Source organism: Elaeis guineensis, chromosome 3, assembly GCF_000442705.2.
Source record: "Elaeis guineensis isolate ETL-2024a chromosome 3, EG11, whole genome shotgun sequence".
Taxonomy (NCBI): domain Eukaryota; kingdom Viridiplantae; phylum Streptophyta; class Magnoliopsida; order Arecales; family Arecaceae; genus Elaeis; species Elaeis guineensis.
Genome location: NC_025995.2, coordinates 108,458,185 through 108,470,963, shown reverse-complemented (window position 1 = coordinate 108,470,963; position 12,779 = coordinate 108,458,185). Strand labels below are relative to the sequence as shown.

At 38.6% G+C, this 12,779-nt stretch overlaps 1 protein-coding gene across 3 annotated transcripts; it reads right to left on the bottom strand.

The window, feature by feature from the left end:
- Positions 1-4,381: 4,381 nt before the first annotated feature.
- On the bottom strand, positions 4,382-12,368 carry LOC105041052 (uncharacterized). Of its 3 annotated transcripts, none has more exons than XM_073254313.1 (2): positions 10,988-12,368; positions 4,382-4,884 (listed from the first exon to the last, which is right to left on the bottom strand). In XM_073254313.1, exons 1-2 carry the CDS (start codon positions 12,112-12,114, stop codon positions 4,743-4,745), a joined length of 1,269 nt encoding a protein of 422 aa, XP_073110414.1. In that variant the 5' UTR covers positions 12,115-12,368; the 3' UTR covers positions 4,382-4,742. The 3 variants fall into 3 exon arrangements, with proteins under 3 accessions (XP_073110414.1, XP_073110416.1, XP_073110415.1); XM_073254315.1 differs by lacking the exon at positions 4,382-4,884 and adding an exon at positions 6,532-6,836 and having other exon boundaries at positions 10,988-12,365; XM_073254314.1 differs by lacking the exon at positions 4,382-4,884 and having other exon boundaries at positions 10,663-12,362.
- Between the last annotated feature and the right edge of the window lie 411 nt (positions 12,369-12,779).

Here is a 12,779-nt window from a genome sequence, read left to right as displayed (position 1 = left end):
GTATGAGCAAACTAAGCCTCTTCTTTGCAGAATTCAATAAAATTTCCGCAGGCTAATTGGACCCAAAGGCCTACTTGTGTTTCACGCTACAAGCGCTTGTAAGGGGATCCCGAGCTGAAGTAGAATGTGGGACTGCGGTCATAGATCTTTTGTGGTTGGTGAAGTTTGTAGGCTCTCTAGCCAGAGCAAGCGGTGATGGGCAGCTGAACCAACCTGCAACGGACATGAGGACTCCTAGCTGTCCATGGTCCTAATCCAAGGTTAAGGGTTCTTGCAAGAGATACGGGGATTTCCAACCAAGAATTGCCATAATCATTGTCTTATTGGTACTGAATAGATATGTAGTATAGAAGGCGTATTAACACTCGGTATATCAAATCGATTTCATATTGGATATATTGATATTGTAATAGAATGATATCAGTGTAGGATCCGATATCGAAGAACGAGTTGCTCCTAACTGTCCTTGGTCCTCATCTAAGGGTAAAGGGTTGCTTAGGTGGGGGAGTTTCTCCATCATATTCAACCCTCAAAACACGGAACCAGGTGGTATCCACGTTCCCTTTCTCTAGGGCTGCTTTAGCTCTACCAAAATGCATATTCTTAGGCCTGCAGCCCCACCAAAAGTGGATGCTTGGCGAGGGTAATTATTACGTAAAGAAACGAATCATCTTACTGGAAACTTTTTGGCGTACCAGATTGGACGAAGTTACGGGCTATCAATTGGGGGCTTAATGATTTGCACCACTGTTGTATGCTTGCAAGTTCTTTAAAGAACTTGGTATTATAGTCATCATAGCTTTCACAAAGATATCTCATGCCTTAAAAGGAATGCATGCCATTTCTATCCAAAGTCAGCCAACTGATTCCCTTGCAGCAAGAATGTCCCTTTAATTTATACTAGTAGTAGTGTAGTGATATTCTTCTCATGTGCGCGAAGAAAGCATACTTGTTTTTGACTACTTCTACTCAATGAAAGAATACTTTATCATTTATAATGTCAGTTACATATTCTTTTATGTAACTGTGATTAACACGAGGAAAAATGGACAATAAATCACTTTGCCTCCATAATTGAGCATTTTTGGAGTGATAAGCTCCAACAAAGACTAAGCTAATTGAAAAGGTAAAAGTTTATGTTGTTCAAAATGGTCATTTGCCGGATGAATTGATTTTTTTTTTTTTTTTTGAAAAAAAAAATCTCATCTCTTATCAAAAAGAAAAAAAGAAAAAAAAAATCTCATCTCTTATCAAAAAAAAAAAAAAAAAATCTCATCAACTTGGTGTGATTGGGACCTTCAAGGTCCTAATAAGCAAAGCAGCATCACGTTTAACCCATGTGCTAGAGAGCCCCACGTCCGCAGCCATATCAAGGCGTAAATGAAATTGTACGTACCTTGGTTATAGCTTGTAACTTCATCGTAAGTTCTCAAAAAATTTCTTCTGAAAACTCCTGAACCTGCGCTGATTGTCTCAACTCGCACATGAACCTTCGATGCAGCCACCTTTACCCACTCCCCCTGGACCCACCAGTTCGTAACTTTATTAGAGTAGTGCAAGAAGATCCCAGAAAAAAAAAATTATATATATACATACATACATACATACAAACATTCATGCATGGCCCAAAAGAATGGAGTTCGTGTTTACTTGGAATCCTAAGTGAGGATCCTTCATGTCAAATGCGACACCAATTAATGCTTCCTTATGTCTTACTCAGTGTGATGTCAGCATGAACCAAAATCCGACAGCAAGGTTATCAACACACCGGTCTGTTGTTGATGTCCTTGGCTGATTCAAGAATAGTGCTGCGCCATCCCACTCATATACCTGTTTCAATTTTACCCTCAAAAAAAATAAAAATAAAAAAATTCCTTTTTTTTTCTTTTAATGTGGACATGTCACAATTAATCAGGAAAAATCAAATGAAAATGTGCCAAATATAACATTATGATGGCATAGGGACTTTGCAAAGGAAATTGCACCATCATGGCATTTTGGTGGAGTCCAAGCGGAAGGAGGTTTTAAGGTTCCGATATTGAGAAGCCGAGATTTTGGGCCGGAGAACCTACCATTGTTCAATATTCCAAAAAAAGGTGATTCACTTTGATGCTACATTGGAATGCATCAAATCTCATAACTTGTTAAGTAATAGAAATTTCATTGAATTTTTTCCAAATAATTTGTCACATCTAGTAGTCGGATAATTAATTAAAGAAAAATGCTACAATGCTTCTTGTCAACAATGCATGTAAGCTCCGCTTCTTTTCAAATGAAAGATTACAAAGTATATGATCTCCACCGTTTGTTGTAATTAAATCAGAATCTTTTTCTTATTTTTTTCTTCTTTCTCTTTTCCTCCACCGCCATAATACTCCGCCTAGTGCAACCATATTAACAGAAAGAAATCCTCACTTAAGATGAGTACTAATGGATTTTAATATTGCTGAAGCTTCCATTTGATTAACCCTTCAATAGCTGTTTACCTCTTCCAAAATTGTTTAAAATCAGATTGTTTTTCTAAGAAGAATATTATAATTTATTAATCAAGGTAACATAGAGGTTCTTCGAACCAGATTTGAAGTCTTTGATATGATTGACATGCTTCGAAGCATCCCATGCCTGGAGCAACTCAAAAGTTCCTCCTGATGATTAGAGAGTATTGAGCATCTCTCCAAATAGCCAGGCATCCTAGTTGGCAAAAAACATGTTTGAAAACGATCAATTATTTTACAAAAGAATGATGAAGTTGTTAGAGCAACAGGCTTATCTCATCAGAGATCTATAAAAAAAATGCCAATGACAGTACTCAAGAAAAAAGAAAAAGGTGCCAATGGGGCATCTTATTACAAGGACTGTTAGGTTAGGATCATTGGAGTAGTTACTTCCAGCTAAGAGTTAATGTCGAATATTGCAATCCTCAAGTTATGGGTAGATCGGATGCCAATGAAGCATCTTATTATCGTCTAGTATATTGTTGTCCCTTCTAACCCAATGTCAATGAAGCATCTTATTATAGACCAGCGGGAGGGGTATTGATAAACTTGGAAGGCTTATGAAATTGCTACAAATCATGTTGTAGCGGGGTCAGTTGTTTTTTCCAAATAGCTTTATCATGTCAGTGATTAACTTGAATGGGCGCCAAATAAAATGACAAAAACACTGCAAAAGAGCATAACAAAGTTGATAGGTTATCGACACTTTTGCAAGGCTGGAAATGCGCCTAGTTGAAGAGAAGGGCTATACTACTTGACCCCTCCATGATCCCGGTTGTTGTAGACGGAAGCTGGGATCCCCACAATGAAATGATGACAATTCCCTTAACAATTTTTTTGAATCTATATTCTTATCAATATCAAAAATTATGTGTATATCCTCGCAAATATCCTATTTACATGTATATTTTTATAAACATCTAAAATTATTGGAACATCTTGACAAATTTTCTATATATATATATATATATATATATATATATATATATATCCTTATAATTAATTATTCCTTTTTACATATATGTCCTTGACGAATTTGTTCTTTACATATATAGCTTTATAATTTTTTTTTTTTTGCACATATATCCTCAATAAGCCTAGCAAATTTATTTACATTGGATATGTATGTATGTATGTATGTATGTATGTAATCCAAAAAAGTTTAACTGCTTCGGAGTTTATTGTGAACTCCTTTGGCATCAAGCAACCACTGAAATATATTCAATTTGAACCTTTTCTTACAAAAAGAAAGGTAAAACTAGCAGGACAAGTTCCAGTTTATAAAAATATGTCGGAATCTTGGGAAGGAGAATACGGAACTTGTGTTCGCAAGGAGCCACTCTGGTGGCCTTGGGATGGATTGAAGTTCGTTGCGCCAATTAAATTTTGCCTCTTTGATGGACCTGTTACTTGATGAAAATAAATTAATCATTTTCATCCAAAAAAAAACATGGGAGCCACTTCTGAAGCAGGTGTATTAAATGATGCGACAAAATGGACAAAATAGTCCAGATTGCATGGAAACTACCCAGTTATTTATATTTATTTTTTTATTTTTATTTTTTTTATATGCGCGCGCGGGGGGCGCGCTTTCCTTGGTTTTCGACAAAAGGGTGACCTCATCTCTGAGACACGCGTCTCAAAAAAAGGGAACCAAGCTTCACACGTTTTCAGCAACCTATCACAAACATATTCTTGCACCAAATTAAAACACAAGCATATTATACTTAACAAATAACAGTATATTGTGTTTACCAAAAAAATAATAATAATAATAACAATCTATTGTGAATGGTTAGCTCATAAAGTTGGACAACTAACGATTATTACTAGAAACGGGTTATAGAAAGCCAGTAAAATGATGTCTTGATCTAATAAAGGGGCACTGAGAAGAGAAGCTTAACGCAATGTGATATCAAGAACAGGCTCTTAGTCAGGCAAGGAGCCAAAAAAAACCAACTTTCTTTCAAGGAAGAAGAATCTCCTGAATCACATTATATGAACAAAAAGATGCATCGCAGCAAGGCAGGCTGTTGTGATACCAAAGCTAGATGAGTGTCATACAAGTCATACCAAAGAAGAGGTGCACTCCAGCATTATGAAACATGATGATGGAAAAAACCCTCAACAAGGTAGGGACTGTTTAAACCCATCTTGTTTTCTATAAGCTGCTGTAACTTTCCGATCTTTTTACCAATGCTGATCGTGCAACCACCGACTGTAATGAGTTTAAAAAAAAAAGAGCTATTAATTCTTATTCCTGGAGATCCATAACGCAACTCCGTTGCCACCTACTGATAATCCATCAATCTGCTGCTTCCAATTACAATTTCCATGGCTACAGTTGGTTGATATCACTTGTTGCAGGGTCTTGATTGGTACAAATTTCCTAGTATGGATGTGAGAAAAACGTTCAAAAGAAAGTTTCTTTCAAATTTTTTGCAATTCAACATCTATATGATTTAAAACAATGAAATATTCTTAGGACTTGGAAGCTTTGAGCTTAATATGGCAAAAGTGCTTCACAAAGGCCCGATAAATTCGGCATGAGCAAGCTCAAATCAAAAAGTCCAATAAAAACTTGACAACAAGGATTTAGGCTTACATTTGTCATTTTAGCTAAAGCTGACCAAAACTATTGAAACTGCATAATAAAAGCATTTCATATAAGTTTTAGGCTTAACCAACCTATTTGATCCAGCTAAATGTTTCATTTTCAGCTAAACAAACCCAACAACTGTTCAATCTTAGTTGTTCCAAATTCTTGTCGAGCCAGTCTCTTCCCAGAATGTTAATGATTGGGTATTTGGATTCCCCCCAAGTAAGAAGCATTGCAATTTTTTGCTATATTTGGGCACCACAAGGCCAAAAGTACAAGTCAGGACTAGTGGCAGAATATAGAACAAAAATTATGACAAAAATGTATGCACAGCAGAGTAGGGCAATCCTCTAGATTGGAACAAAGATGAGTCCAAAAGTGAAAGAAGTCCTATTTGCACAATTAGAATTGGCAAAGTTTGATCAAGGAAACGACTCTGTTCTTGCACCATATACTAAAAGAAATTGTTCATTCTTGTTTGCTTTATATGCTAAGTGGCATCAGACAACAAAAATCACCCAAAAAAGAAGGAATTTCATGTTATTATAAGCAATCATTAGCGTCCATATGCCAAAGAAGTGCATAAAACAACTCTCAAGCATGCATCAGGTGAAGCCTCTGACCTCATTGAATACAATTATTAAGATTAGCTACTAAGATTAAAAAATGAGAAAAAAAGACAATAATAAAGACCAGCAAACAGTAACGAAGACCTCAGTATATTCGGTCATAAAAATAAGCGACGGTATCATGTATTACATTTTTAAGAATTTAACTCCAAGTCAATGTTGATCATGACCCCAACATGTATCATGAAAGAAGATGCCTTTCACTGAATCATATAATATCCGTAATTGCAAAGATAATTGTTGACATTAAGGCCAGCTATACATCTCATCTTATGTTATCAAAGTTGTAATCCAGAAATCCTTTCAATCATCAGTGTGTGTGTGTGTGCGCGCGCGTGCGTGCGTGTCTCTGTGTTGCAAATAAGATATCATTAGGCTCCTACAGATTGAAGAGATAAGTATCATATGCAACTTTGAAGATCTGATGCCCATTGCAGGCAACCAAGTTGCTCAATCTACAGCAAAACCACATCCAATGCCAGTACCTTCAAAATAGTTTTATACAGCCCACCTAGATGATTAATTAAGCATGAATCTTATATATTTCTAGTGTTCCAGGATTTAGAGTTTAGTAGCAACAAAAGATTTCTAAAGAAGTTTGCAGGCTGCGCAAGGCTAAATTTACTAAGAAAAATGATTCATATCTAAGGTTCAGTGATACTTCCCTATGTTCAATGCTAGGGAACCATCAAATAAACCAGAATACTTCCCTTATGTAAGTAATTTCATACTACCAACACCATATCCGGTAGGATAATACTTCCCTCCAGGTTTCAAAATCAGCTGGCAAATGTAAAATCACATAAAGTAATGAGAACCTACTGCAACACATAATACTTAGAACAGTTATCCAAGATCGGTCTCCGAGCATTACAAGCCACGTGTGAACCCATTCTCAGAACAGTTAACCAAGGTTGCTCTCCTAGCATTACAAGCCACATGTGAACCCATTCTTTGTTCTCACAAAAGGAACTTAACAGCTTCAAGGGGCTATATGATTTATAGTTGATCTTTCTGGGAAAAAAAAAATCTAAGGTAATTTAAACAAACAGCAACTACCAAATTGAGATGAGATAAATGACTCATTTTTCCAGGCATTAGCTAGAAATGCACCTGTTACAGAACATGAAGCAAGAAATAAGGCAAGCTTTTCATGCGCATACAATTTGAGACTCTGTTAAAATACAACAGATATGATAGCTTTTTTACCCTTGTGAAACAATATTATATTTTGTCATAAAATCAAAACCATAGCCATAACTATATTAAGGAGCGCCACTATTTGTTTACATTTGCTTTGTGATCATTCTTCAGTAGAAATATTAAATTTGCAAAAAAAGAAGGATTTCAGATTCACAAAACCTGTATACAATTTTAAGACCCCTTCTCCCCCATAATAAAGTTTTCTCATGTAGAGTAGAACTACTCTTTGTTAGCATCCCTGGTCACACATTTCCCTTATGTAGCCAAAGATGTTGGCCATTCGACTGAATTTATCAAGATCACGATTTTTTAAAAAAAAGGGTTTTCCGAATCTTTCATACACTTTATAGCAAATCTTTGTATTCTTGTGCATAAGTCAATGTCCCTCTCATGTTGAACTTTAAACCTGGTCTGTTATAAAAATTCTGTCAACGTGTAATTATATTTAAGCATTCCTTTTATCAATTTGACTATCTTCAATCATTCAATATCGAACAAATAAATTTATTGATAATATCCCTTTAACCAGTTTTTCCATTCCTTTATTCTAGATTTATGAATTTTCTCTAGCTTTGATTTGGAATCAAATATTCGTTGTGTCATACGATAAGCCTTGATTTTGTCCTTGACCACGATCGGTCCTAGGATACTACAGTGCAGATCTCAAGTGATCCTTGTTAAGTAATTGGTTTTGCGATAATTTGTAAACTACATATGCTTGGCACAAGGGGAATAAATCATAAAAATAATAATAATAGATATTTGAATAATAATAATTATAAATTTGAATTATTATTTCAGATATTATTATTAGAAAATGATAGTTTGAGCTGCTAGAACATGGCACCCTTGCAGCAATCTATTTGATTGTATCGAAAGGCCCATTGGATTGGGATTCACTATGGACCGGTCGTTATGGGGCAAGTAGGTCATTTATCATTTCAAGATAAAAGGATGAGCTTCAAGAGAATAGTTCGGAGTTCTTGCAATGTGGAACCACGTAGTACCAAACATGAGATAGATCTTCCAAAAAGAACAAGGATTTTTTTGAATAAACCAATTCATTTGGGACCCTACAGATTTTTCCATGTTTTCAACAATTTTTTTTTCAAATTACAAAATTTTCCTCTTTGTAAATTGATATTTAATTTTGAATGTGTGATTGTATCTGTGTTGGTCCTCTTAGCTTCATTATGTACAATGAGGCTACCTTAATCTGTTTTGCAATAGTCAAACATGCATCTCTCTTGTGTTTCCAGAAGACAGTTGTCCATGAAATGAATATGGTCTCGGTCTTTTGGCCCAACAAGTGATCAATGGGGTAGGACACGTTGATCAAGCAGAAAATAAATTTACAAATATGTATAAGACCAGATAAACAAGGAAATGATATTGGATCTTGAATGTGATGGTTGCTACACAACAATAGGCCAACCATCCAACGGGACAACATTATTCACTTTGACCAATTTTAACTATTTACCAATAGGTAGAAAGTTTTGATTTAAGAAGAACTGTTCGATCTTAGATTTTACTTATTACTTCAACTAAATCTTTTCTCACTCTGATTATTTTTATCATAAGTTGACTTAATCAAGACATAAATCCTATGACCCCTAGGTGCTTTGTATATTTGTCACCAGTCTAGGTAATATTCTCCAAGCATAATATCATCACCTTTGCTAATGTCACATAAAAAAAGTGAGTGATGATAAAACAAGGAATCCATAAGCACATCTCCGCTTCTTCGACTATGACATGTGGTAAATGTATTCAGTATTCAACTATCTCTTCATCCTTCATTGCAACAATATTGATTTTCCAAGCCTCAAAATTGCAATTTACAAACTATTATTTTGTTCCAACTAATTTCCCCTTTTCCAAGTCATTTTTTATTCCCAGTTATCATTTCAACTAATTTTCCTCCTCATTCCCATATCATTTTGTTAATCCCAATTTATTATATTTTCATACTCCCAAAACATCAATGAAAACCAATATATACTAATATATAATGTGAAAACTCATGTGATGGACATCCTGTTGGACGTTCATCCGACCATCTCACATGATCATGCATGAGATAAGAAATTAAGAATAAGCATAAGGTTAAGAATCTGAATAAGAATGAACTACAAAGGGGAAAGACAGGATTGGCACAATCATTAAGGAAAATTGAAGTTTGCAATATCATTAATAGAATCCTAAAAAATGTAAAGAAGGAAGAAAGATTGGCAATTACGGTTCGACCGAGTAGAGAAAACATCTATGTCGAAACAAGTATATCCATATCTATACCTATATTAATATATAACGAGAACCACCATGACATATTAACTCCATTGTTGGACACTCATTGACCATCTCATGTGAGATGAAAAACTAGGTTGAGCATGTGATTAGGATGCTGCTAAAAAAAGAATGGAATTAACACTATCATCAAGGAAAGTTAGCATTTGCTTTATTATTCATAAAAAAGGGTGACCATGTGCAAGCGGCTCCCTCCATTGCAGGGTTTAAGTGGGGTCACATGCAGAGAACCTATTTCCATGCTTCAAACCCATGACCTCCAAGTCATAATGGAGCAACCTTACCACTACCCCAAGGCTTACCATTTTAATAGAGTCCTAAAAAGGAAAAAAAAATGGAAATTGGAGTTGGATCTAGTAGGGAAGTATAAAAAGAATTAATATTCTCAAGAAACCAAATTGGCGAAGGGCAGAATTATAGAAGATACTAAGGTTACCACTAACATGGCACTCATGAAATGGTTGAACACACTTGGAACCCACCTGGCATCTCCTACCCCCTCTTGTATTGCATAAATCCCCAACCATCTGAACCAAGCATTGATCAGCAGTGATACCCAAAAATACGTTATCTGGAAGTGGTAAAAAGAGCAAGATGAATTATTGGACATTTGGGCTTCATCATGCCTTATGATTCACACTTTTCTCCATCCAATCTATTTAGTGGAGACAATGCTTTCTTCAATCACATGTATCCAACCTCTCACATATGACATCCAAACAAATTGCTAGTACCACACAGAGATAACAAGCTTGTAATTGCCCCTTCATTGGTGCATAGCAACATCAGTAGATCACCGATCCAACAACCACAAATCCTTGCACTCATCATTTTCTCTAATAAAATTATCTGCTATCAGCATGTCAACCCTTTTGTGCACTTTCTTCTCTATAATTCACCAATTAAAATTTAAATATATATAGCTAAGCAATATCTTGTAAAGTAAGCAAAAGATCAAGACGAAAGACAAATAATTATGAGATAATAACTGAAGATTATATACCTAAAATTAGATTGTTATATCCCCAAGGAAAAAAAAAATCATTTGATATGCAGAATTGTTACATGACATACCAACCAAGTTATCCAGGGAGCATAAACAAAAGCTTGAGAATCCATCTAGTCCCCTAGTTAACTAAGAGACCAACATGTCCAAGTAACCTCACTCTTCAGTTATACAATTGCATAAAAGTTGAATATCATATCCATGATAATAATGAGCTATAAAACAAGCTTACTACTAATGCTTTTTCACTGAACAACATTTTTACATATTGCTGCAACTTAGCTCTCTCTGTTAGTTAAAGAAGTGTAAATATTAAGGATATCACATAAATGGATAAGCTCGATATCCCATTTTGAGCTAAAAGGAAGTGATCAATATCGACACCAGAGAGCCAAGCATTCACATGAATGAAGATACAACTAACTAAACAATGATTATATATGATTCAATTCACTGTCATCAGCAGAGATTTCCTCAAAGGAAACTGTTTGCTGGAAACAATCATGCATCGTTAGCCTGCTAGAAAACCATCAAAACTAGACTTGCGCTAACAAAGCATGAAAATAAACAAACTATAACCATGGGTAGAACGATGCACAGAACCCCAAGACCAAAACGGGAAATAAAGATACGACTAAAGTTCAGATAGAAACTCATAAAGCGACCAAGCCATTCTCTTTACAGGATAGCAAACATTCACTCATTCAGTTCAATTCAATTCTTGATCACATTCTCAAGAACCAACCTCAAGCGCCGGGCCAGCACATCCATCTCCGCAACCCGCTGCTTCCGCCACCTCCTCAACAGCTCGCTCTCCTCAGAACCAGAAGCCAAAGCATCGTCCGGGCTTGCAAGAAGCCCCTGCTGGTTCAGAGTCGCCTGCAGCTCCTTGAGGCAACCATCAAACACATCCAAGATGGTTCTCGCTACCAGACTTCCGGGCCCCTCCTTCCCAGCAACGTCACTGCTCGCTGGCAAAGGCTCTTCCTTTACGAGCACAGGGTGAATATCGACCAGATTGGCGTCATCAAAGTAGCTCTTTTCATCTGCAGGGGGGGCGGGTGGGGGAGGGGAAGGGGGAGGCGCGGATTGTAGGGGAAGGGTGGGCGGGGGAGGGGGAGGGGAAGGGGAAGGGGGAGGAAGAGAGAGCTGGGGGGCAGCGGGGGCCTCGGCACGGGTGCGGCCAGAGGGTGTCCGGGGGTTGGGGCGGCGGCGCTTGTTGCCTCCGCCGCCGGGGGCGGCGGTATCGGGGGAGGAGAAAGGGGAGGAGGAGGCGTAGGAGGGGTGCCAGAGGCGGGTGCAGAGGTGGAGGAGGTCACGGTCGTGAGGGGCGAGGCGGGAGGGGTCCTGGCCGCGGGCGATGCGACCTGACATGATACGGAACTTCTTGCGGAGACGGCGGAGCTTCTCGGAGAGCTGGGACCGGGTGTAGGGCTGGGGCATCGACTCCGAGAAACGATCGTAGAAGAGATTCAGGTCGCGGGGAAAGACCATGCCCTGGGACCAGCAGCCAAGGAGGCCCTGTAGGAAGCGGATCTCGTCGGACTCGGACCAAATCCGGTGGAACTTGAAGGGCGGGGAGCGCAGATCGCCGGTGGCGGCGGAACCTCCGGGGGCGCCGTCGATGCCGGCCACGGCGGCCGATCCATATTCGGATTCCTCGTCGTCTTCGTCGTCGTCCTCGTCGTCGTAGCCGCTATCGGGTGGGAGGATGGCGAGAGGGGCATCGGCTTCGGGCTGGGAAGCGAGGGGGAGAGGGTCGGGTGTGGGATTGGCGATGGGGATGGGGATGGGGTCAGAAGAGGACTTGCGCTTGATGGGGAGTTTGCGAGCGGCCGATTTGATGTGCAGGGTTGGGGTCGGGGTGGCCATGGCGCGCCTGCTCGCTTAGAGAGGGCGCGCGCAGGAGATGGGATGGATTTGGGGCGAGGGTTGGGGGGGTGGCGGGGAGGGGTGCGGTGAGGCGAGATAGTGGGAGAGCGAGATTGGATTTGGATCCGAGGGTGAGGTCGAGGGTCTCGTCTGGGTAGGAGAAGGGGAAGGGTTGGGCTATTAGGGATTGGAACGGACACGGAGAGGAAAGCGAGGCGGCGAAGCCACTTGTTGGTGGACCAGGATTTGTTTGCAACTTCGGCGTCAGTGGGTGCGCAAACGACTCGGAAGTGGCTCCTCTCCCTCTTTAAAAATGTCTCGTGGGATTTTTATTTGCAAAGTATTGACGATTAGTCAAAATTGTTACCGATTTATCGGAATATTTATTTCAAAAGAAATTTGAATTGTTTACAACTGTGTCTTTCCTATTCTGATAATTGTACTCCTCTAGTTATATGTGAAATCGTGGCCGTCCACACGTAGCTTCTTACGTGGTAAGACGTGGGCAATGCGTATAGCTCCCTACACCTCCATTTAGAAGTATGATCCAAACCAAATCAAATCTAGATGATAGACCTACACTCAAATAAGCTAAATCTAAATATTGCAAACAATTTGAGCTAGCATTTTCATAAAATCTCTCCCTTGAAAATTTCTACCTATTG